This window comes from Mycteria americana, chromosome 2, assembly GCF_035582795.1.
Source record: "Mycteria americana isolate JAX WOST 10 ecotype Jacksonville Zoo and Gardens chromosome 2, USCA_MyAme_1.0, whole genome shotgun sequence".
Taxonomy (NCBI): Eukaryota; Metazoa; Chordata; class Aves; order Ciconiiformes; family Ciconiidae; genus Mycteria; species Mycteria americana.
Window position 1 is genome coordinate 68,544,799 of NC_134366.1, and position 27,094 is coordinate 68,571,892.

General features: G+C 37.5%; 1 protein-coding gene across 15 annotated transcripts in view; it reads right to left on the minus strand.

Annotated features, from left to right (window-relative positions):
- Nucleotides 1–27,094, minus strand: part of TNS3 (tensin 3) — a 243,433-nt gene that overhangs the window by 93,101 nt on the left and 123,238 nt on the right. For 12 of the 15 annotated variants that reach the window (XM_075493671.1, XM_075493666.1, XM_075493665.1 and 9 more), the window contains 10 exons: nucleotides 26,109–26,159; nucleotides 24,795–24,917; nucleotides 23,155–23,219; nucleotides 19,908–19,991; nucleotides 15,609–15,721; nucleotides 14,402–14,462; nucleotides 14,149–14,224; nucleotides 10,890–11,019; nucleotides 9,835–9,900; nucleotides 7,002–7,106 (listed from right to left, as the gene is read on the minus strand). In XM_075493671.1, the coding sequence (XP_075349786.1) occupies nucleotides 7,002–7,106; nucleotides 9,835–9,900; nucleotides 10,890–11,019; nucleotides 14,149–14,224; nucleotides 14,402–14,462; nucleotides 15,609–15,721; nucleotides 19,908–19,991; nucleotides 23,155–23,219; nucleotides 24,795–24,917; nucleotides 26,109–26,159 (874 nt within the window). The remainder of the gene's footprint in view (nucleotides 1–7,001; nucleotides 7,107–9,834; nucleotides 9,901–10,889; nucleotides 11,020–14,148; nucleotides 14,225–14,401; nucleotides 14,463–15,608; nucleotides 15,722–19,907; nucleotides 19,992–23,154; nucleotides 23,220–24,794; nucleotides 24,918–26,108; nucleotides 26,160–27,094) is intronic. The other 3 variants (XM_075493664.1, XM_075493667.1, XM_075493672.1) reach the window with 3 other exon arrangements.

The following is a 27,094-nucleotide window of genomic DNA, read 5'->3' on the forward strand; positions in this document are numbered from 1 at the left end:
GAGAGAATGCTAGCCACATTCCCATGTGTTACCTTCCTCCGAGCTTCTACTGTCTGAATCCTCCTGTGCTGAAGAGAGAGGTCTTTTGCACAATCTTATAAAAACAGAACTGCAAAAGATATCTGAATGTACCACAAACTACCATAAACATCTATTAAACCACTCAAATTTTGCCCTGTCGTCTTTGGGTCTAAAACTGTAATGAATGCCTTTGTCAAAGGGCTAGTGAATAACATCCTTGGGATAACAACACTGCCTATTACTGAGACAGGACAGAAATCAATTGGAGGACATTAAAAACACATTTCTTGAAAGCAAATAATTGGCTCTGCAGTAGCTTTGAAAGTATCTGACGTGCAACCTGTGCTTCAAATAAACCTGTGCACTGTTAAAGATATTGCTATTGGGGGGTGTGGAGGCAAGTGTGCCCAAACAGCCTTCACAGAATGAAAGGCAGAGAAGCTACAGGAGAATATATAAATAGGAGCTGACAAAGATTTAAGGGCAAAGGAATTCATATGAAAGAGAAAGGGAAGTACAGGCAGTCAGAGGCAGGAGGCTAAAGGAAAAAACCAGGGGCCTAGGGTAAATGCCTAGGGAACCCCACTTCTAATCTGTTCTTGTTTTCAGACATAAGACTTTCAATATTTATCTTAAGTATAACTGTCCCTCTCTGGCACTTAGCATTTGGGGGGAGGGTGTGTGTGTGTCTGTTTTTATTTGGGATAAATTTAAACTCAGCAAAACTGACAAATGGTACCTAGAAAAATCAATGTCCCAGTGCACTAAGTAAAATGCACATAATTCCTCACTTCGGACACTGCCTTATTGATACATTCACATGTTTGGGTAAAAGGAAAAAAATATTTTTCAATAGAACTTGACAGGCCAAGTTCTGGAGCTCAGCCTAGCACTTAAGTAAACACTCAAGACTTTCAAAAAGGTATTCAGTATATCTTAAGAGATACGCTTTAAAAATGAGCCAAAAAAAGTCACTTTGAATCAGTAAATCCTTTGAAAGTCTGGCCCCTGACTGCACTTAACTGTCAGCTCCTAACTGACCTATCCAAAATACTCTAATACTTTTTTTTTTTGGTTAACAAAAAAAAAAAACAACCCACCAACCAAAAAAACCCCACAAAACATGAAAATAAGAGATTACAGTCCAGAGCAATCTTAGCTAATCAAGCACAATCTTGAAAACACCTGCATGAACTTATATTTAGTCCCTAACACATTGAGCTAAAAAAATATTTAAGCCACAGTACTGTTACAATCAATGCTGTATTAAAGGAGGAAGAGAGAATTAACTATTGCTGTACAAGTAGAAATGAAACCTTGTAATCCTATGTTTGCATTCAATATTACTGACATACAAAAGAAACCATTTTATATTCATTTATCCCCAACTCATTGTCAGCCTCATGATTAAGAAGGCTAACCAGTTTTAAATTACATATATTTAAAAAAAGAACATATAGAACTTCAAGAAATAGAAGATACCGGTTTCCTCAGAGAAAATCAAAGGCAGACACTCCAAGGCACTGCAGATACTGTTTCAAGCTGGCAACATTTTATAGGGTAAATTTTTCTATTTTCTGTAGATGTTTCTATTTTCACTGTCAAATAGAAAGAAGGGAAATTGTTGTAGGACACCTTTTCATCCCTACCTTCTAACAAATCTGTCTTTGTCTCAAAGAATACTGCATCCAGCTGGTGACTAAAAGCTGGAATTACCATTTATTCACTACCAATTTATCCTTCAGCTTCACTCACCAGAAATGGCATCAAACCTGCTATTTTCTTTGGTAGGCATCTGCATTCCTGTTAAGGTATCAAAGCCAAGCAGTTTTGCCTCAGCCCTTGAGTTTTGCAATACTGATGGGGCCCTCTGGGAAAACAAGTGTTTAACTACATGAGAGGGCACCTCCCTATTGAATAGCTATTTACTTTGGGTTGAAGAGGAGAAAAAATTTCAATAGAAGTCAAACGTCCCATCTAATCACATGACATGGGTGCATACCAGAATGTTGGTTATTGCCTACCTGGAGACACTTCTCAGATGCTTTCCTTTATAAAATTAAAAAGAGAAGGAACAAACCAGTTTATAAATATTTGGCACTTTCTGACTAATTGGTGTTGATTGCAGTTACAAAGGGCTAGAAAATTTGTAAAGGAACAGTCTCAAGATACAGGAATTTGGATTCACTCAGCCATACCCTATTTGGATTGAATTAAAAACATCCTTTTGTTTCCAAAGTTGTTTCTTTTATAGTTATCAAACACTGTTAAGCAAGCAAACCCATTTTGCTAGGAAACAAACAGTGAGGTTCTGTTGAGAAAGATACTGCCTTTTAAAGACTTGCTGAAAGTCCTTCTCTTGTCATTTTAAGCCATTTCTAACATGTGCGCATGTTCTTTTCTTTCCACACATTGTAGAGCTGGCAGACGAAAGAGTGCAGAGGGATTTAGTGGTTGTTAAAATAAGTGACATGTCTTAAAATGGAACACTGAACAAGAACCAGGCGCATTTCTGTTGCCAATCCACTGAATTCAGTCAAACTAAAACAAACACTATTTTGGCCAGCTATAACCTTTGATGCTTACCAGTTTTCTTTATTAAAACAAAACAAAACAAAAAAATCCTGTATCTTGAATAACTGAATGCTGTGCACACAAATGGTAGTATAGCATCCCACTCACACATATCCCACAGTCATTGTCTTAAGACAGAGTTGTTCCTTCATGGTAGATTCATTCTCTCTCTAGAATAATCTTATCGTGCTATCAGGATACTTAGAATAAACCTGAGACAAAGCAGTCATAGACAGTGCAAAAGGAACAGCAGCAGTAAATTTTTCTTCCAATTATTCACCTTCTCTATCAAAACGATTTTCTGCTCTTTGACAATACATTTAATTTTTATTTTAATATCTCTGATCTTCCTTTCAGAACAACCCAGAGCCCAGGCTTGTACCAGGATCTGCCAGTGGGTTCCACACAAACTGATGGTTCCTATCCAAAAGGAAACGTGCATTTTCAGCAGGAGGGAAGTGTTTGTTTTAACAATAGTCTCTCTCACTCACTATGCCAAGTAATAGTCCTGAAAATTGTCATTGAGGACTAAAAAAAAAAAAACCTCAACAAAAGACAAGTCAAACCTTTTCCATTTACCTCTTCCCTCTGGTCAGGGGGGGAGCTTTTTTCAAAACTAGTTGTCATTTGGTATTTGAGAGAGAGAGAGAAAAATATTAGTAAGTGTAAAGCATATGAAAAGTTTTTCAGGGAGTGGGAAAGGGGAAGGGATTATTTATTCCTTTCAACTTTCTGTTCCCATAGAAAATACTTGATCCTCATTTATCACTACTCCCCCTCTCCCTGCCCCAAATGCCATAATTACTAGTTTTTAATGATAACAGTAGCTACTAAGCCCACATTACTTCACTTCAAACTACTCCCAAAATACTATCATGAACAATCCCAACCCCTATTCAGTCTAAATATAAAGGAGATGCATATGACCTTAGCAATCAAAAGGAAGACAGTGAAGTGCGGCTGAAAGTATGTGAGCTACAATATCCAAGTTATAAACTGAAAAACACGATTATCAAGAGGAATTGGGACACATTTAAATCTCTTGACATAACAGAAGATACAACTCATTTGTGGCCACAGGTGGTGTATCTTTCTGGTCAACTTGCTATTTTGCAGCAAATGAGCAACCTTTCATAAATCCATACAGATGTACTGTATAGTAAAGTGATGTCTTAAGCGGGGGGGGGGGGGGGGGGGGGGAAGAGTACTCAGCAAGACCAAAAGTCATTTCTGTTCCTTCCTGCCCACAAAACACACACAAGACTTGATGAGTACCATGACTTTAAAACCACAAGAAAACCAATGGCAACTATCTCACACTTCTACATGGCAGTAGGAAAACGTTTTGATTCTTGTGGTTCCAAATCCTACGTTTGACTGCATACTTTTAAATCAGCGTAACAGAAGTCTCTGTGCTAATGTACTGCTCGAGGAGGAGGAAATCTGATACAAACTTAGAATTAGAAACTTAATAAAATCTTCAGTCTATTATGGAGGACCATTAGTGCAATATACAAGAGACACTTCCCAAGGGATCTGAAGAGAAACAGTATTTATGAGAAGAAATTTAAATAATGTATCGCTTTCCAATTGTCAAAATTCCTATACTGTTAAGAATGAGGGATAAGGAACTCAATCCAGAGAGCAAACTGTCAAAAGCCTGGCTATATTCAACACAAATGTACACAACCTTATTACCATCAAAGGGTTCAAGATCATTTAAAAGGCAATTGCTTCTGTCTGCAATACTGTATACATGCCAACAAACCAAGATACTTTGGGTACATTTTTCTTTTATCATATCCTTTTATCTTTTGTTCTTTTGGTAACAAGGCCAAATAGGTGTAGGATTTCAAAAGAGACATACTGCTTTCTTGTTCATTTCTAATTTTCCATTTTAACACATCAGCTTGGAAACAGCCATTCCACACACGTATACCTACAAAGCAAATCGTGTTCATTTCACAAAGCTTGGCTGTAGCCTTGCTGGCCACCTTGATCTGGAATTTCATAGGCATGCATTTTGAAAGAACAAAAAGAAATCATCTGTCACATCTCATATTATTCCTATTGAAATTCCTGTGGGAAAACAGGTAAGTACAACTGTGAAGACCAGTTCCTACATAAGGCTAGGAGTTTAACTTATCATGCAGTATATCTGAAACAGGCACTCTGTATGAGACTTCCCTGCATCTTAAAGATACCACCACTGTTATGCAGACTTTCAAATGCATTACATCTTGTACCTTAATCTTTTCTGAGGTACAGAAAAGATTCTCCCTCTGCCTTCAGGACTGTAGCTAAAGGCTTCAGACTCTAAGGTTTTTTACTTTGCTCACTTTCTGGATGTGAAATCAGCATCTTCTCTTAGTGGTCTCTCACCTGTAGTGAAAACTAGGACTCAACACATCTTTTTAATGCAAAAGCACGATATTGAACCGCTGTAACAAACCATAAGAGAAGTCTGTCCTGGTGTTTATAAATCCTACGTAAAAGAAGATCTAAGCAAACTATGTTTGCCTTAAGCAGCAGACTAAGCTTACCTTTGTGTTGAGTACAGATCTCATCCTTAAGAGAAAAATCTAGCTGTCCCCTGTGGACGTGCTTTAGCCTCTCCTGATCTTTTGCCTAGCCTATGCAGAGACAAATGCTCTGCCTACGATTCAGTTGTTGAGCATCATAGGATAACACCCTGCCTCCTAAATGTTTGCTTGAGAAAAGAGTATCTGGATACATCTCATGTTTTTATGGTATATTCTCTAGCTTCGACTCTAGTGATTTCTCTGCAGATGCACAATAAACTTCTCAATATCTATGCTAACACATCACATTTATGTTGTATCTCAGGTAATTAAAATATATCATGCACACAACTTACACATAAAAGCCTATTAAGTGGCACGTATGACTTCTGAACATCAGGAAAACAAGCTAATTGTACTTGTGAAAGGTCTGTGATCAAGTCTTCTACAATACATGAGCAGCATACAGTTCTGTATCTTCCAACAGTGTGCTGCCTACACATTTATCTCTGCTTTCAATTTCCTGTACTGATGTAGTTACCTACAATGCAATACATGAGTATGGGAAGGTCAAATCCATCTATCCAATCAATCTTAGCAATTAAAAAATATTTTACATCAATGCACTGCTTGCTGAGGGCTATGTATATACAAAGGATGAGGAAAAGGGTGGGGAGAAAAAAAAAGAAGGAAGCAAATGATATGGAAATATCCTGGGTAGAAATTGAGACATCTTCTTCAGCCAAGATTCAATCTCTCTGATGTTACTCCTTCTAAAAGACACTGTACAGTCTTATCCAACCATAAAACCTCTGATGACTCCCTACAGAGTGCTCTACCTGCCCCATGTAACGGTGCCAAATGACTGTTCTCTTCCCACCCTCTGTTTTCCCCTAGTTTTCTACAGACTGGAGTCTGCTGTGGATTAAGAAATACTCCTGTACAAGAGTGATGCAGTGGAAAAAAGTCAAGCTCCCAGTATGCCTCCGCCCCTAAAACCCTCACTGATGTAGTCATTAGATGGTCATGCTGAATTCAGATTATAAAAATCAGTGGAAACTGAGCCTAGAGAGCAGCTAATTAAGTATCCCAGCTCTACCTCTCTCTCATTTCATAACAGGAGAGTTGTAAAAACAAGAACTTTGGCATCCATTCAATACCTTCTCACATGTTTTTACTTGCAACAATGTCAGGCTTGCATGTGCACTGAGGTGTGCAGACACAGGTGTGACATTTTGAGTCCTTACAGGAAAACTATATCCATTAAAAGCACAACATTCACTCAAGCAAAGCTATACGAAAGCATCCACACTGCAGTCAGAATCTGAAGGCAGCTACTGGAGGCTTTAATCTTCTGCATGTATCAGCAGATTACAGAAGAAAAATCTAAGAAATAAAAGGGCAATTCGGAAACAGGTAAATTTATGAGGGGAAATATGCAAATATGCGCATCCTTTGCTGTTTGCTTATCCATAACTTTACAGCCTAGTGCACCTCCTGCAACAGTCCAGGTAACATAGTAAGTACTGAAGGCTACAAACTCACCACATCATTTTGTTGTTCTTAAAAACTATGTTAGTATTCCAACTAGAAGCTTTAGAACAAAAAATCTTGTAAGCATATTTACAAATAATAAAGTAATTCATATTAACCAGTTGTGTCTCACTCCAATTCAGTCCATTAACAAGAATCTCTCTTAAACAACTACTACAGCTTTCTTTCCATTAGAGCCACTAAAGCTAAATAGGGAAGGGTAGACAGCTACTTAACACATCAGTGAAGTGGCATTAGGTTCAAGCAAATGAGCTCTCCTTCCTCCCTTTCAAACGGTCTGGCACAGTTGCAAAAGGTTTTGCCTTGGTCTCATGTGACCAAATTACTCACCTTCCCCATCAGGGCTCATATTTTCATAGGAGTCCCAGCGTATTAGTGGGTCTGAGGTATTGTAATCAACTATCACTCCATGGTCATTCTGAAGGTGTTCACATCCTAAGAAATAGACATCTGTTTGAGACCAAAAATTATCATAGCCACATTTTATATACACACACATACGTATGTGGCCTTCTGACAGCAGTTTGCTCCCCGAACTGTAATACCATATTCTGAAATGTAAGAAGCAGCAATAGGGGAAGAAAGGTTATATAAACCAGCTAAAAAAAGCTTAATTTATGTTTCATTACAGAAGGTACAAGTAGAAAATTTTATCTTGAGATTCTTGATTATGATGTAGCTCTGATAACTTGGATCAGCCCCTAAACACAACTAACACAGATAATCCACCCAGCCCTATAGGCAGGCACTATAAATAGCTTTTCAGAATGAAACCACAAGTATCTATAAAGAGATGGTACTAAAGGAATGATAAAATAAGACTTTGTTACGGATTATCATTCTGATACCAGAGCAATTTATCAGTAAAGATTAATAGGGAGAGCTGAAAACTGCCACTCCGTGTTCCTTCCAGCTCCCCCAAGGTGCCAAGTATGCTGCTTCATCCATTCTCCAGTCTCCTGGCAGAACCTGAGATTGGGCAGCTTGCCTTTAATGCGTTTGGCTGCACTTCAGTACGCTCTGCCAAACGTACCCGGAATTTTCAGCAGTAACCCACGTTTTTGTGCCCTTAACGAAGCATAAGATAATATTCAGCTTTTAAATGTATACCATGAGGAATTTAGGTGTGGTCCAGTGATTCAAAAGCAAAGCATGGGCATCAAGAACTCAGGACCTTGGACTTGGCTTTGACACTGATACAAATCAAATCCGCTTTCTGGCTTTGCTCCTCTATCTAGATTATGGAACAAAGAAATCCTCAGTTCTCAACTCTTCAGCTGTGTCTGGAGAAGCAAGTCCTATTGTAAATTGTTCTAAAGCAGCAGAGTGTTATGCACATGCTGTGACTTTCAAAACAAGGATAGTTAAAATTAGAAGGAGAAGAATGCTATGGTCCTGTACCTTTATATGCAGGCAGAAAAAAGCCATCTGTAGAGAGTTTCTGTGACACTGTTTGTCACAAGGCAGATTTATGAAGTTTGTTACCTAAATACTTAGGCATCTCATCTTCTTGGCAAGTGCATTCTTTCTTAAAAACTGTATCACAGTCAGTTATTTTCTAGAATACTGTGTCCAGTTTTGAGCTACAGAATACAAGAAAGATATTAATAAAGTGAAGCAAGTTCAGAGGAGGGTGACCAGGGTGGTCAAGACTGAAGGACTTGCCCTGTAAGGAAAGGCTGAGGGACCAGGGCTTCTTCAATCTGGAGATTAGATGGTCTTGGGGGGGACCTGACAGCAGCCCCCCCCAAAGGCCATGGAGGAGACAGAGCCAGGCGGAAGGGCAACAAGGAACAAGCATAAATTGAATCTAGAGAAGTTTAGAGTCAATATAAGGAAAAAATAAATCCACTGTGAGAACAGTCAGACATTGGAACAGTCCGCCCATTGAGGTTGTGAAGTATCCATCCTTGGAGGTTTTCAAGATTTGACTGGACAAAGCTCTGGGCAACCTGGTCCACTCTCACAGATGACCTTGCTTTCAGCAGGAGGATGGACTAGAGATACCCTGCAGTTATTCTACAATTCTATAATATTTTCAGATGTGGAAAAGTCATTTTGCAGAAATAGTAAATAAATATTTCAAGGTGAACTCTTCTTCCTAGCCAGTTAATCCCTTAGATAGCAATTTAATACAAATTTCCAATTACTTAGAACCTTACTTTCCAACAACTTGGAGCCTGCTAAAAACCACACTTCTGATTTGCCATCTAAGGAAGGGAGACTTGAAAAAATTTTGATCCTTTTTCAGACACGTCAGCTGGCCTCTCTTCAAGCATTTACTATCCAGAAATATTTAGAACAAGCTGGACAAATTTATTTATTAAATTGTTTTTCTTATATGGCTTTCCAACAGGCTCAATGAGATCTTCATGTTCAGCTGCACAGAATCCAACTTCTTACTGGCTGCTACTACAAGTTTCTAAGTGATCAAATTGGTGGAAAACAAAAAAGAAAAGGAAAATATGCAATTCACAGGACACTGAATGGGACTACATATGAGACAGACAGTTAAGAATATTCAGTTTTCATTCAGTTTCAGGCAGAATCCGTACTTTTTGGGACACCATAAAATGAGTAAAAACACATCCATTAATGGAATTAAACTGCAGTATAAAGCATGATCTTAAGTTCTTATTGCAGGTTGTAATTATTTATGATCTAAGACATATTACAATAGAATTCTGGAGGCATACAGGCCTACAAGCCAACTTCAGAGTAGAAGCATTTCCAACAGAACTATAGCTGTATCTCTTTATGCTAAACTGAAGACAGTCCAAACTTCACCACTGCAAACATAATCAGTTATGACAACATCCAAAAAAGGTTATGGGATAGGCCACTGCTGTCACTCATGCAGGGCCAAGCTACCTATACTATTCATGTTTTACACAGACATACAAATGTTTTCTACTAGTTGTCAGCAACTGTTCTGGTATAGTTTTAAAACAAAATCTGATCACTCCTATGCTGATGTAGAGTCTTCATTAATTTTTTCAAATTTAAACCAGTAACTATATTACATATTTTAACAGTAAAGTTGAATTTCAGATCTTCTACAAGACAAGTGGAATAAAAGAGGAAAAAAGGATTTTTTTAAAAAAAATACATTTCAATGTGGTTTATTTTCAAAGTAAGCATATTTTTTCTTCTGTATACTCACCTTGAATTTTCTCTGGAGTTCCTGAAAACACTAATTCTACTTTGCCGTAATCAGGGAAACGGTCATCTGAAAATAAGTGATAGTATTTCAGCAAGCTATCTCCCAGGAAAGCAGTTCCAAGGCACTCAGAAATTGGGATTCTCTACAGTTATTAATACACGTACCCACGTCACTCTTCCCTTCTCACTTGCAGTTTAGTGATTTGCTTCTAAAAGAGCCACATTCTTTGCCCCACACATTCTTCAGAAAAGACCACATAAGTGTCAGTTGGAGTTTTGTTTACTTCCAAGAATAGTCAAAAGCAGAAGAAATGTACAGTTCCCAAACCTCTCTCTAGACAGACATGGCTGGCTTTAGCTTTTAAAGGAAAACACACCCAGGAGCAAGCTCAAATTGTTCTCTATATTGGCTAAACTACAATACTTGACCACAAAACTTTTGTGTAGCCATATGTTGCGGGAAAATATGTTTGATTTTAGTTTGCTAGTAATGTAGGGTGAGGGAGTTACAATCCTGCATATAAACATAAAACTGAAGTAATAATTTGGAAAATACAAAGACTAGCACAACACATTTTCAAATGTGTCTGAAAACTTTGTCTCCATTTTTGGATATTCTGAAGCATATTAAAAGATCTCCATACTCAAGCAGACTAGGTCAGAAACACAGTATCAGACTTTGTGACCATTTTCATCAGCCAAAAAAGGAATTGGCTTAGCTCATCTTATTTCTTGTAATGGTGGCTAACAGAGTCACCATCTAAAAAAAATGTCTGTTGTTTTTACAAATGTGAGAGGAGGTGATAAGGACTATGCAGGAGTATCTGAATTATTTTGATAAGTTAACTCACTTGAAGCACTTTTCTTCTCATTAGGGGTTTACCTGTTTTACATGCTATGAGTTGACTAACACAAAGCAGTTTCCCTTTCCCTAAAAATAGGGATGGAAAAAAACCAAAAATCCTTTTGAAAACAGATCCCAAAGATGATCATCACATGGCACACACGTACACCCCCGCACACATACACATCCAACCAACCACAGAAGGCAAGTACCTTTGTTGGCATTGTCCAAATCCTCCTTGCCAAACACCAGGCCATGTCCTTGAATAGCTCCAGTGTGAAACTGAAGGCGAAAAACCACATCACGAGTAGCTGACCGGTATTTTTTGTGATAACACTTCAGCTAGAGAGAGGAAAAACATGTCAGGAAGTAATTTCTTACAAATCTGAACAAATGTGTGTATATGCATTAGTTGCTAAGTAAACCAGCCACAGCGCAATTTACTGCAGACACCTCTGATGTTGTAACAAGCAGGGTATGTGTTATTCAATCCTTTAAAATTATACAGGCCCAAGGCAAGATAGTTCTGGATGTGTAAAAATAATAATTACTATTTTCATCACTATCAATCAGCAATCAGTAGATTATGATTCAGAATCACATTTCTCAGTACGATGTTGGAATGCTGACTTGTATCCATACTTCTTCATGGTACCAAATTAATGTAAAACTGAATTATAGCACACTCATTTCAAAATAACTGAAGAATATTCAGAGTGTTTAGAAGCAAACCTGCAAGCTGATTACATCTATTTTAGGACTTTTTAAAAGCCTGCTCTAGTGATGATAGGATCTTGTTTTATGTTACTGTGGGAAGTTGGTATTAGTTTTGACACCTTGGCTGGAACAACACAGAACTCTATAAAAATAACATCTAGTCTGAATTTCAGCAGATAAAGGTGAACACAATACAACTACTCTCTAACACCACCTTCCCTTAGACTAGACCTACGGATATTTTACCTACTAATTCTCCGAGTCAACTGTAATGCAAAGCCACTCAGCATTCTTACAGGAATACATAAACATTTTGGTAGCCTTACTCAGAGGACTGAAAATTTTATGATGTTATCCTGATGATATCAGGATTTTATGATAAAGCAGATGTTACTGAAATGCATTAAAAAGACAACAAAAATCACCTTTTTTAAGGCAGACTGAGAAATACTGAATACAGAAAATACTGAATAACTGAAGAGCAAACAGTTATTCAAACTGAAGTAATACAAGAATGATGTAGGTGTTTAAGAGGGACACTTCTGAAAGTTGGGATTAAAACATAGTTATGAAATTCTTCTCACTACAGGATTTGAAAATCTAATGTCAGCTGTTGCTCTCTACCCTTCATTATAGTAAGTAACCCCATGATGCCTTAAATTCCAGAAGTTAATCAGTGCTGACCATATACATGGCACATAGGACAACTTCTGAAAAATTTCAGTCCATATACCAGAGATGGGTTTTTTTCAGGTATTCTCTAAGCAAACCACATATTCCTAACTCTTTACAAAGGCTGGGAGATTCTCTATGCAAGTAAGCATTATTTTATCTGAAAGTGAGGATTTGGGGTTGTTTGTTTTGTTGTTTTTTAAAAGAGAATCCTCTACAGCATAGTGGTAATAGAGGTAAAATAGTATTTGCTTCTTATTTTAAACAGTGTTTTACACCCACTAAAATTAACATAGTGTACAAACCCCTGCGTATTGAAGGGACCTATTTCCTTTTAGTACAACACAACTACCAGCATCATTTTGCTAGAACCATGGCCGTAAGTCAGTCCCTTAAATTACCAAATCAGTAACAGTGTACAGATATCTATACCCAGGATACCGAAAACATCTTTTAGTGTTTGGTGTACATAATAAGCTTTCAATGAAGTCTAAGCTTAACTTTGAATTCTGACTCCACTACCTTCTGATGCCAGAATTAATGCAAGCCACTGTAATTTGCTGGGAAATACCTGTATGTATTTACAGATGTCAGTGCAGCTTTTCAACAGCTGTGGCTGTGCTGTATCACCACATACTATTCACATTGTGTTAACAAATTCTCTAAACCTAAGACAAGAAGGTCTTTTTTTTTTTTTTTTTTTTTTTAAACCCATGCACTTCAAGTGGTTAAACCTTTTGGAGTTGGAGGCGGAGCACCCTATAGGTTTTTCTTTTTCCTGAAGCCACTGATGTTTTTGCCTAGACATAGTAAAAAAATCTTCAAAACTGAAATGAAGTCTTTGTTTAGGAAATAATACAATGCTAAATAAAATGGTGGCTTGCTCAGAAGAATTACCTCAAATAATAGCAAGGGATTAATGAAGTTGATCTCTTTTAAAATGACGCAAGCATTACTGAAAAGCTATGTGCTCATTTTTCATTTTAAACACACATTTGAGAGGTACTGAATTTGCCTCAGACTGATTTCTTTTGTGATCTATTCCAGTTCCTTAGGCACTAACAGTCCTCCAATGAGTAACAAATCTTTCCGAATTTGAAACTGTCCCAAACCTCCAGAGTATACCAATTTATAATAGTATATTTAAAAATTGTTTCTCAATTTTTCAGTGAAAGAAAGAAAGAATAATATACTAAACTGAATGGGCAGGGGAAGCAGGAAAGGGAGAAGGAGGAAGGATAATAAAAAAGATTATTGCAAAAGAAAAAAAAAGAAGGGGGAAAAAAAAAAGAATCTGTTACCAAGGACCCCTTACATTGAGGTACAACATTTCTCAAAGTAGTACATAAAACAAAAAAACATTCTGAAACCTACTAGCAATAGACCAGGAATACTTTCTGACAATACTTCCCTCCACCATTCATTCCACATGTTCTTCTGTCCTCTTAGTTTAACAAACTGAAAGGCACAGCAACTATCTTTCTTCACTTTCTCTATGCATAACCGTGTATGACAAGCAAGAGAGAAAGCAGAGAGATTTAAAATGATAGTGCTGTAATTCAACCATAGTTATGCTTTGCATGCAGGGTATTACACACACTATATTAGTATAAATTGCTTTCTAAATACTGCATGTGCTTGTAGAATCAAAAATCTTTTATTTGGTATCACACCTTTTTGAGTCCCAAAACAATTTAGAATTAGTTAGGTATTTTCTTTACAGCATATAGTTTCATGATTGGGCACGCTGCCTGCCAAGTTACAGGACAAGGTTATTTTAATGCCGAGTTACAAATACTCCCCAAAGCAATTTTTATAAAGAAAATAGCAATACTGCACTTGGTGATGCTATGAAATGGGTATGCTGAGAGCAACTGTTTCGGCTCCTAAAAACCTTCTAGTCTGAGTTTTACAAGAATTTTGATTCCTGTAAGACTCAAGGATGATGACTAAATTCACTTAATAACCTATTTTGTAGTATGTCTGCAACCATTTGCTCAATTTATTTTTTTACAAGAACACAAAACAGGTCAGAGACCGTAAACTAAATGGCACAGTACTAGATTTTCATTCCATACTTACCATAATATCTCCCTTCAAAAGCTGGGCAGGGTCTATAGCAATGCAGATTCGGCTTTGATTTTCTGACCCTACACTACTTAACAGGAGAGAAAAGAAAAATAAAATTTATGGTTTAAAGAAACAAAAAACAAACAAAAAAACCAAACCAAACCAAAACAAAAAAAAAAGAAAAGAGACAAGACAACTATGTAATTCTCCAATTATGAGAGTTTAACCCTGGATTCAAACATAAAGGAAAATGCTTACGACTTACTATATTCCCGATGTGTAAACTGGTTGCATAGCCTGGTATAACTTCAGAAAAGGACGGCAAGCTGAAAGGAAGTCAACGGAAAAGACTATTTTGTAATTATTTTCCTTTATCTGAATATTACAACTAGGAAGCTTCATGCACAACCAGACTGAGCAAAGTGGCACAGAAGTGGCACAATGTTGACTGTCAAAATATCCTTCAAAGCAAAATTGGCTTTGACAGATTCATTTTCCCCAAAAAAAGTACTTGATTATATTTTAGGAAAAAGTCACTTTTTCCTGATCTTCACTAGTTCTGAATTGGGGAGTAAGGGATTTTAAAGAATTCCACTAAGGAAAGAAAGAGGGAACACTTTGTTCCTTATTAAATGTCTGGCTGCCTTTCTTCCCACTTCTTCTGCAGGAAAACAAAATTATTAATAGAAGAAAGAAAATGGCCAAAACAAAACAAAAAACCAAAACCAAACCCCAAAACAAAATAAAAAGCATTTTCAAAATTAAACAAAGTATTTCATCTACAGTTCTGTTTCAAAACTAGTAAGTCCCTTAAATTTCTTACTACAACAAAAAATACCTTGCCTTTATTGAAATAGTTATTTTGGAAATAAAACCAGACTAAACAGACTAAACAACAATGACAATAGAACATTGCAAATTCATGCTGATGACATTTCAAAAGACAGGTGCTATTTAACTCTTGGATGATAAAAATTATCATAGTAAAGTTATACTCCTTTACTAAGCTCTAGCATAGTATCTCAGTTTAGCATTTTAATTTTAAAGCCACTTATTATAGCAGGCCACCTTAGAAGCACACCATATCCAAATGGCTTTTCTACAGAAAATCCAATCTCAAAACAGAAGAGAGATTATGTTTATGATTACGTTTATTTCCTAAACAAGGAGGAAATGACTGTGAAACCTGACCAGGTTCTCAGCTCTTTTGCAGGGACTGGAATCACAACTGTTCAGAAACTAGGCAGACACGAATAGCATCAACTCCTCATTTAACAAAGGACAATAATTTTATTTCACCTGCTGTAATTTTTACTCTTAGGATATTTCTCTCCTCCTGGTTCTTTTATTGGGAATATTTGGACTGATATCAAGGAGCATCAACTCTGAGATTCATGCAGGCTTTCTAGAAAGCTCCAAAATGAAACAAGTCTTTGAGCCTATTCTTGGATAGGAAAAGTTAGGTAATTTACCTCCCCCAGCATCGAAGCTTGGGATGCCATGAAGGATAACATAGTGCAGGAAAAGAGGGGTTGCATTCATTTTCACAGATGCAGATAGAAGGCCACTTAAGAATTGCACGTATCTAAAAACACAAAATTTATCTGAATTAAATAAAAACAGTAATGCAACCATATCAGGGAAATGCATTCTATATACATTAATATTTGTAGGCATGGGTAGTGAATAGCATTGTGACATTACACATAACTCCAAAAGAACAATCTTCACAGAACAGCAAGAAAAGACACTTTAATTTACCACTTTATTAAATCTATGGCTGTTACATTGCTATTGTTGATATCCTCATTTTAGTTATTTACATCACTACTCTAAATAAGAAAGGAACTAGCAAAGATAGTAAAGTCAATCATTTAGGTATACATTTCTAGCTCCAACTGAAGGTCTCAATTGGCTTTCACAGCAGCACAACATGGGTCCCACTCCATTTACAGTGAAGCACACTTTATTAAAACAAGAGCAAGAAGTTCCCTTGTCAGAAATCTTAGCATTAAGGCCAATGCAGGCAAATAACATATTCTTAGTGAGAAGTGATCTCATTCAGCACCAAACAGAGGAAAACTACCATAGCAACAGAAAATCATTGTATTTCTGCTATTTAATACCTGGTTTGGTCACAAGTTCACGAGCAAGTACATGCAAGTGAATATCACTGCAGTGTGTGTTAAACAAATTCCTCCTATCTCCTTAAATAACCAAGGGAAATCAGTCTCCTTTAATTTTTCTACTGGCTTTGAGTCTCTTTTTCTTCCATGCCCATGACATGACCTTCATTTAACTTCATTCTCAGGAATGTACAGAAAAAAGAAAATCACCTCTTTTTCCCCCTTTATGCACAGATCTCATTAACCGATCCCTTACTGCACGCTCCTGGTAACGCCACAACTAAAGACATCCTGCCCAACGACAACAGCTTTACTAACCCAGAATGGGGGTTGTGGTGGTTTAAAATAGGTTTCATTTGATAGACAGCTAGCAAAGCTCACTTTATTTTGAAATGTTAAGAAAAGACAACTTTGCTTTTTGGTTTCTGAAAATATTTGGTACATCAAAAGCACAAATTTACAAATTGTCACACCTACATGATAAAAAACAGTGTGGTAAAACATTTTGCCACAGACCTCTGAGTCTGAACATTTTCTCTCTACCACTACCTGTTTTTAATTATTCCAAAAATTTGACTGAATTTTTTAACACCTTTCTCAAGGTAGTGCATTTAAGAGCCTTATAGGCAGTTGGCTTGTTTTTGAGAAGCATGTTCAAAGATTTATCCTGAAGGTTTATGAGAAATTTTTAAATATGAAGGGTCAGTATCTGCACTTCTTATTCAGGCAAACCTTCAAATGCTTATCTAAGTATCCATTTTAAGTATTGTCAGAATGGACTCACAGTAGGAGATCTGGTCTACAGTTGCTTTTCTTGCCACTGTTACAGCATCCAACTAACAGTGGGGAAAAGCTAAGTGATTTTTTCAGGACTGATGCAGTTTATGGCCACAATTTATTTTTTTCCGGACAAAACTTAGTGGAGAAAAAGTTTCAAAATACAAATAATGGGTGTATTTTCAAATTTTATCATTTTGATATTCACCTAAATTATACCTGTTTACATCAACTGAATTTTAACAAAGACTTCGCTAATTAATTATCCAAGAATGGTTTCAGAGAAAAAGCACATTAAAAAGGTGATTCAGGCCACTAACTGGTCAAAATGGGATCAAAAAAGGATTATAAAAATTACCCACAAATATCACAGAGTTGGTTTTCCTTTCTCTGCAATAGGACTAGTAGCCACTGCCAGACCAGGGAAAGGTAGGAAAGGCCAGGTTCAGGAGGAGAACGGTTCTGACAAATGGTTTGGAGAACCTCCTCTGTTCTCATGGGGAGTGATACCCCAAAGTACCTGTGTGCGTATGTGTCTGGAAGACGGTAAGGGCAGCTCAAGTTCCATACTGCTGAGCAAAGATGCTAATTCTATCTGTCAGGAGGTGAACAGAGTCTCTCAGACTTCCCCCCCCCCACACCTCCTAGAAGAATTAAGCAAGTGTCCTTGAAGAGGGTAGGAAAGCTAGATACCATCATTTACACCTATTTCATCTCTAGCTTTAGGGCTTGCATACAGATCACCTGAGTTAGTAGCTACTGAAGCTTCCTGTCAACATGGTTGTAAAAACTGCCCTGATGCACAATTCACAGAGGCTGCTGTGAGGGTTCCTGGCTTTCATGGAAATATGCCTGCTGCATAAGGCTTCTTGATGGGAAGATTACAGAATCACAGAATCGTATAGGTTAGAAAAGACCCTTAAGATCATCGAGTCCAACCATTAACCTAACACTACCAAGACCACCACTACACCACGTCCCTAAGCACTTCATCCAAACGTCTTTTAAATACTTCCAGGGATGGTGACTCAACCACTTCCCTGGGCAGCCTGTTCCAATGCTTGATAACCCTTTCAGTGAAGAAAAATTTCCTAATATCCAGTCTAAACCTCCCCTGGCGCAACTTGAGGCCATTTCCTCTTGTCCTATCACTTGTTACCTGGGAGAAGAGACCGACCCCCACCTCTCTACAACCTCCTTTCAGGTAGTTGTAGAGAGCAATAAGGTCTCCCCTCAGCCTCCGTTTCTCCAGGCTAAACAACCCCAGTTCCCTCAGCCGCTCCTCATAAGACTTGTGCTCCAGACCCTTCACCAGCTTCGTTGCCCTTCTCTGGACACGCTCCAGCACCTCAATGTCTCTCTTGTAGTGAAGGGCCCAAAACCAAACACAGTATTCGAGGTGCGACCTCACCAGTGCCGAGTACAGGGGGACAATCACTTCCCTACTCGTGCTGCCCACACTATTTCTGATACAAGCCAGGATGCCATTGGCCTTCTTGTCCACCTGGGCACACTGCTGGCTCATATTCAGCCGGCTGTCAACCAACACTCCCAGGTCCTTCTCTGCTGGGCAGCTTTCCAGCCACTCTTTCCCAAGCCTGTAGTGTTGCATGGGGTTGTTGTGGCCCAAGTGCAGGACCCAGCACTTAGCCTTGTTGAACCTCATACAACTGGCCTCAGTCCAGTGATCCAGCCTGTCCAGGTCCCTCTGTAGAGCCTTCCTGCCCTCAAGCAGATCAACACTCCCGCGCAACTTGGTGTCGTCTGCAAGAACGACAGATTAAGAACATCTACTTCCTTTTGCTCCTTCAGTTCACATGTCTCTATCTGATAGGCACCACTCTCAAATCCTTATTATTAAAATGTAATATACATATATGCAGGCATAAAACTGGAAAAAGAAAAAAAAAAGAGAGACCAGTAAACTTCTAGTTATGAAAAGTTTATTTCAAGTCTAATTGAATGCTGTGTTACTATTTTTCAAGTGAAAAAGAGCTGTGCAGGTCACCAAATGGGTTCAGGAAGTAACAGAAAAGTTTTTCTTATTTAGAGATTAACAGAACCAAATGCCTTATGCTCATTGTTACTACTTATTTTTCTACTTTAATTACTAGCAAAGCCTTATCCTTTAAACAACTTCTAAAAAACCTACTATAATAGATGCTGATTAAGACAAAAAATGAACAGGAATTACTAAATCAAATCCAATTGATAATTTATGTTTCTAAAAGAAGATTCACCTATATCACAACTTGGCTGAGGGATATCAATTTCTTTTGGTACTGAATCCTTCATTACCTCTCGTCAAAGCGAGGCAAATAGCAAACCCCAGAACTATTCACTTTCCAAACTGCTTACTTTGAGTCCTAACTCAATCTTATACATGCAGACAGACTGAAAAGGTAAGACATCCAGATAGACAGAATGAATAATGCATGCTTTGACAAACATTTACTGGCACGGACGTGGGGCAGATCTCCAGATCCTCCAAACAAGTGGTAATAAGATCTTTATTGAATGCTAATCAACACACATCATTTATGCCACAGAAAAATGAGTTGATTATTATCTTGGAGCAATCAAGAAATAAACTGTGACATCTCTTTTTGTTAACAAACAATGCAGTAAGACCACATAGATAACAGTGTGGTACAAAAGGTCTTCTCTGTCTTGGGCTATGTGCAGGAACTGAAGGAGAGATCTCATCAATCAAAGAATATTAATATAAGATAAAGTGCTGGGAGTTCAGGAATCACTGGAGGATCTTGGGGAAATAGCGTTCACATAGCAGGGGAGGGAGTAAGGGATGGGGGGCAGAAGATAACGATGACATTTCTTATTGGTATGAATTAGAAACAAATTAAATACCTTCTTTGGGATGGCTGCATTAAAGCTGAAACTTTATCATCAAAGAATTTCTTCATAGCAAATCTGTCTAGAGCCTGATCAGCACTGTCAAAACAGAGACACAGATACCGTGTTATTCCAGTTCAGGGTTATCTTGGAAATTCAGCAGGTTACTGCTTGAAGTATGACAAAATATTTGGAAGGAAAGGGGAGAGGAGGGGGGAGAGGAGGGGGGAGAGGAGGGGGGAGAGGAGGGGGGAGAGGAGGGGGGAGAGGAGGGGGGAGAGGAGGGGGGAGAGGAGGGGGGAGAGGAGGGGGGAGAGGAGGGGGGAGAGGAGGGGGGAGAGGAGGGGGGAGAGGAGGGGGGAGAGGAGGGGGCGGGGAGGAGAAAAGCACTTAACTAGCAACTCTGGCACTTAGAGGTCAGACAAAAATGTTTTTTCCACTGACACCTTCTCATTCCACACCTTAAGGCAGTTTCCTTCCTGAGGCAAAGTACCTACTCACTTATTCAATTAACTGGATTGCATATTTCCAACGTGAGTATGTTAAAGTCATAATGCAATAAACTTGAGCAATTCAAGCAGCCCAGGCTGCAGAAGAAGGATACTTGCTAGAATTTCCTGAAAGTGCCACTGGGGAGTTCTCTCTGCGAAATACAAATTTATTCTCTTTTTAAAAAAGCAGCAGCAACATTATGGAGATGAAAACCACTGCCTAGCTTTGACTGTAGTACAGTACAGGATGTGCAAAGGATGCCGGGCTAGAGGATCATTTAAGCAGCCAAATAATTCATTCAGTCTTTGTTTCCTGTGCCCTGAGGCACCAAGGGAGAGAATGTTTAAAATAAAAGTGTCAATCTTTGAAAAACAAATGTTTTGCATCAGACAACCACAAACTCTTCAAATGCACAATTAAGCAGCAACATATTTAAAAAAATACATTTTCTTCCATTCTCTATCCGGAATGGCTCTGATGTGGGTCTTCTGCATCTGTGCAGAGGAAGGCAAGAGGGTATAGAAAAAAGAAATAGAAGTGCCAAAAATCAGTAAGAATGCTGTTAACCACATATGCCAAGTAACATGCTATGCTGATTCTGTTGTATCTACACCAGATAAAAACAATGTGTCTCTTAACAGATGTAGTTGACAATGTTAATTAACATCAGGACATAAAAAAAGCAGAAGTTTCAAAATAATTAGACTCTGGAATCTCAAATTTTAAATTCCACATCTAGTTCAACCTAAATGAGTTCTGAGGCAAAAAATTATGCAAAGTATACATATGCATATCAAGGTAAAAATGGAATTCGTACCTTTTCCAAAAATTTATCAGAAGTTACCGATTGTCTTGATGGGGGTGCTGGATTAGGCTGTAAAGTCATGCCTTTTCTTCATGGATGTTAAAGATTACATAGTGTGTGCTTCGAATATTCTTGACCCAAAAACTCTCTTCTTCACCAACCCCATCACAGATCTTCAATACATCTTCACCCACACTACCACCCAGAATTAGGCAACCCACTCATAATTGTCCAAAGACTGCCAGTACTTTACTTGTTAAAACAGAGTTTACCAACTATTACAAAAAGCTCTGTTTGCCCTCGTTAAATTTGACGGCACATTATTCCTTCCTAAATGAGAAAATCAGATATTTATACCATATAACCAAAAGGGGTTTGCATCATAAGGCTTTTTCACTAAGCCTAGATTTTTTGGCATGTGCATGCAGACAATTAGGAACTTTATTTAGTGTGAAATCCTCAGTCTTCCAAGTACCATTTCTGACACAGCAGCTGGTACCCTCAACAGCAGCACCTGCAGTAATTTCTGCTTCTGTGAGGTTGCTGTGTACCATTTTGAAGAGTCTTGATAATGCTAGGGATATACAAATCCTAGCTGGGAAACTTCCCCAACCTCATTCTTACACAGAAAAGTTAGGTTTTGGATAGGAGCTGACAGATATCCAGAAATTTAAAGGAGGGCTGCCAAACTCACTCCTCCCCTGCAACCTAACTGGAGAAATCCTGAATTTGTTTGGGGTAAAAGACAATGTTTTTCATCGGTGGGCTTTACAATCACATCCAGGTGTTGTTCTGTTATGGCATTACTAAAAGGTATTTATAGCCAGGTACCACCTTTAAGGATGACATAATATGGCAACACTGAGATCACAACACAGTACTATCCTCACTTGACAGATTTTGTCGTTCACAATACTTCCCAACAAAATATTATAAAATTGTGGCAATCACTGTCCCAATTACTACTTGAAGATATATGTATTTATTTTTTCAGCACATATTGGTGTGTATAATGCACTTAATTTCTTAGTCTACAATCACCTGTCGATCAGGTTTACCAGAGTGAACACAGATTATTTTCTGAGATGCTCATTTCACTGAAATCCGCGAGTAATTTGCCATCAGCCTATAGTGATTCAGGACTTCATCCACTACAGTACTGGATGAAATCTATTACTGACAGACTGGTGTGAATTCAGAACCAAGTTTCATTTAACCATGGCCTTTACGTGCATTTTTATTTTAATGCATTTATATATATATACACAAAAGAGAACAAGGGAAAACAATTTGATTAAAAACCAAACAAAAAACCCAAAATAAAACACATTTCATCCTTTTGAAGCCATTTATCAAATGTTATCTTTGCTGACAGAAATTGTCAATTGTCATTTCATAATTTGGGCACTCTAAAAGAAACAATTAAAACCAAGTAATCAGACACCTACTGTTTGAACTGACTGCAAGATGAAGTCTAGATTATTTCTTAAACTGCATTCTGCGCTTTGATCAACGTCTAGGAATTCCCTATTCAAATATTGATTCCAAATTCTAATAACTGTTTTCCTTAAGTACTTTATGAATAGTTTCTCATTGATTCAAAAGAGGCAACTTGATGGATGTGGCAAATAGATGGGTTTAATAGAATAAAGATGGTATCATTATATAAAAATGGTTTCTTGCACATTTCTTCATTCATCTCAAAAGACCCTTTAGAGAATTTTCCTGCAGAATCATTGAATATCTCAGATTAGAAGGGACCTTAGGGTGTCCAACCTCCACAAGAAAACTCTGTCATGAAAGCAGGCTATTTTAAGACATGCTCCAAGACTCTTTGAGAAGAAAACCTGACAAACCTTAACTGACAAACAGTAAGCTGACAAACAGTACTACAATTAAAAGGCATCTTTTTCTGATGTTTCCTTAATTGTAAAAAACACACAATATGCATTATTCACAACTTACCTTGCAGAAACATTGGTGAAGTGCATATATGATGATATGACTACGCCTATCCTTCCTTTTCCTCCCTGTATTAGGAAAAAGGGAATTATAACTTATTTAATTTATTACATTATTGAGCATTATTTTATTTAAGACCCATAGTAAACAAAACTTTAAGACAGGAGATTAAGAGAGTCCTTTTGGCTCATGCATCCCTTTTGTTGTTGGAAAGGGGGTAACGATGGGCAGTAGCTTGTCTGTCTATGCAAGCTGGCTGACAAGTGACAAAAAATACTAAGTAGGATTTCTATGTGTGTGCCTGTTGAGTCTTACTGACCAAAACGAAATTATTAAAAAAAAAAAATTTTGACCAGTAGTAGAAACATTGTATCAACTATTCTAATTTTATATTACTTTTTCCAGAGATCATTCAAGACAACTCTAGACAATGTTGCAATTTCTGGCATGAAATGCTATAAAATACCTATTTCAGAAAGCCTATGAGTTTCTGACAGGTTTGGGCATTTTTACCTCCCCAGCACATGAGATTTATAACAAATACTACTTATTTTTCTATGGATAATTTAAAAAATGTTCCAAATATCTTATTAAATAATTTACATGACATAAATTCAATACAATTTACCAAGCAGTAATTCTCACAGATTTCAAAACAATTTCAGTCTCTCAGCTGATACAAGTAGCTGTTATCTATCTTTGTGGTTGGAAACTTTAAAGTCATTACTGAAAGGCATTAATCAACAATGTGCATTACCAATTTGTATATAAAATACCTAGGAATACTTTGCCCCCTTTTCTTTTGTCCCGTGCATGGGCCATTCTCCTGGCTGCAGTCCTGCAACCAGTGAGAATTCAATAGAGTTTCATACAATCACAGCATTCTCCCTGCAAGCAATTCAGGACTGGGGATTATACAACTGACTTGAAGAGAAGTTTTGGTCCCATTATAACCCTCATTCTGTTTAGAGTAACATCTGCCAGTGATACAGAGACAGATTTGCCTTGAGTGTCACCAGCACAGCTACCAACTCAGTTCTGAATTCATTTTATCTGTATTTAATTAAGGCTTCTCTTTACTTCTCTTCATTGTGACCAACCAAGGAGAAGAAGTAACACTGCACAATGATAGCTTTGCTGTAAGGCACTGCAATGATGCTGGCAGTTAGAACCTGTCAGAAGTACCCAAGGTACTAAATGCCCTCATTTCCTACAACCATACGACAGTCTAAAGGGATGAGCTGCGGTATGTTGCCTATCCTTATCCTGCAACAAAATCCATGAATGTCACAGAACATGAAGAGCTTCTAAAGAGTTTGCTATTGAGCTGGAAAAACCTCAAGCTTCTAAATACACTCACAGAAGTCGCACTGACCTTTGAAGGAAATGAACTGCAATGCTATACTCAGAGCAGAGGCTAGAACCTTAGCATAAAGTTAGCATAAAAAGCACTATATAACAAGCATGCAAGGTCAGTGGATTTAAGCTTACTTAAATCAACTGAAGATCTGGCACACTGTTTCCAACATCAAAAACAGATCAAACTTCTTTTTTTATTTTTTAAAATGAGTAAGAATAAAGGACAAGGTTTTTGAAAATGAATACAAACTGATAGGCGATGTGTATACATAAAGCTTACTTACTCTGCAATGGATCACCACCACATGTTGAGGATCATTGTTCAGCCATGACTCCATAGCCTTGCAGATGGTGCACACCTTATCAAGAGGCGGAGCATGGAGATCAGGCCACCCCACATCCATAATCTGCAATTAAACAAGTAACATTCACAAGAGACACCTTGACCCTAATACTACATACTAAAATCTGGCTTCAAATAATTGTGATGGTGAAGAGTCTCCACATTTTTCCCAGCCCCAGATAATCATGTAATTTGAATGCCATGATGTAACTAAAATATGCTTACACGTCTCTCAAGGGGAAGAAGGGGATTTGTTTGGTTTTTTTAAGATACCAGTACTTTTATAAAAACAAACAAACAAACAAAGAATTCCCCCCAAAACCCACCCACCACTCACAGGTGACAACATTTCTGAAGATCTTGATTTCTTAAAGAATTTTCAATTAGGGAAAAAAAAAAAAAAAAGAGGTATTTTATAACAGTAAAATATTCAGAAGGTCAAAATTAGAACAAAGAATGTTAACTGGCCTAGTCCAGTATTTTATGATTGTTTTCTATTCAGCTTTAGTCACTATATAATACTGTTTACTCAACCTATTATTATATGCATATTTAACCCTAACAAAACCAGTAACCATGAACAACTTAAATCCTTCATGATCAATAAAGAATTCAAAAGGTCAAAATTAAGAGTTCTTTTCATATTTTCCTCAGTATATCCCTGTAAATCTACTGCTATAAATATACATCTGTGCTACTCTGGCCTTATAATAGCTGCTGAAGACTATCTGCATATAATTTTTTACAATAAACAAATACAACAATTGGTGAGGAGGAACAGAAGACAGACACCAATAGCTCCCTTCCTTTACATCTCTTGTGCAGAGAAACAACTATGGAAAGATAGTGTAAAAGGGAAGTCTATATCTGAACCGAGTTCACTAGCTTCAGTTATCAGACTGTACATTATAGTATATAACCCCTGGTATCCTGTGACTGCTGGTATTCTGAAAGTATACTTGGAGTAAAATTTATATCACTCAATAGGAATTTTTCAGTAGTCACAACAGGCTTCAGGTCCTGTGTGAAAAGTCTAAGAAAACAACAGGAACGGCTATGTAAAGCACAGACCTAACAGACACAAAAGAGAACTTGGGAAAAAATAAAAAGGGATGCACGTGGGGTTTTTTACCGTCTTCCAAAAGTTGTTCTCTTACTCTGTATATCAACGCTTGCATAGCTTCAGGGCTTATCAGGCCATTTAAGTTGTATTTAACACTAGAAAGAGAGGTATGTTATCGAAGACAACCAATACCTTTGGGTTAAGCTTGGCAAGGTCATATCTCTTTTCAGAGAGGTTTAACACCTGTTCAGAAAGAAAAAAAAAATCAACCATCAAGACTTCATAATTTATGTAGTAAATAGCTGTATTTGAAAGACATGATAATTACAAGACACTACAGTGGTAAGGCTTCAGGTTTGCCTACTGTTTTACTAAACTAAATTAACATTTGAAGTCAGGTAGCACTACCAAATGTATTTCAGGTATTCAGTTATTATATGATGAAACTAAAGATGAAACTAAATGCACATTTTGAAAAAGGACAATTAAAATTCTCCTACATTTTATTTATTTCACATGGCTTTATTTTAGTCAGAGGTATGCTGAGAGACCTGGGCACCATGCAAAATAACTGCACAGCATAAGAATTAACAAAGAAAAGTCTGGGAGGGCGGTACAGTCTTAAATACTTGAATTTGAGTGTCTGGCAAGAAAATATTGGTCTGTCAAAACTTCACAGGGATGATATGGCATAGCTATTTAACTACAGCTTAGCCTGTGAGATCTTCCAACTCTTCTGTTAACCCATTAGACAGTACACTTAGTGCTAAATAAGGGACAATTAAAGAGATAGACTGCTAAATGAACATAAAGAAAAATAAAAATAAAGCAGTGTATACAAGTGTATCTGACTCTTTCATTAGGAAGTACCTTTAGGAAGTACATTAAATCAGTATCAATCAATAGCAAAAAGCTGAAATATCAATACTCAACAACTGAAGCAATGCTACTGAGGCAGATTCTCTTTCATAGTGTGGCTATTTCACATCACAATGAGTTAAGTATAGATGACATTCATAATAATTTAAAAAGCCTCATTACACTGCCAGATTGGGATAAACAGACTATAAATATGAGAAATAGTAAATATGAGAGATAAGTCCATTATACAGTTCACTACTACCCAAAGACAATTTAAGAACCCTTTTCTAAAGTGTGTCATCCTGTTTGGCATTAAC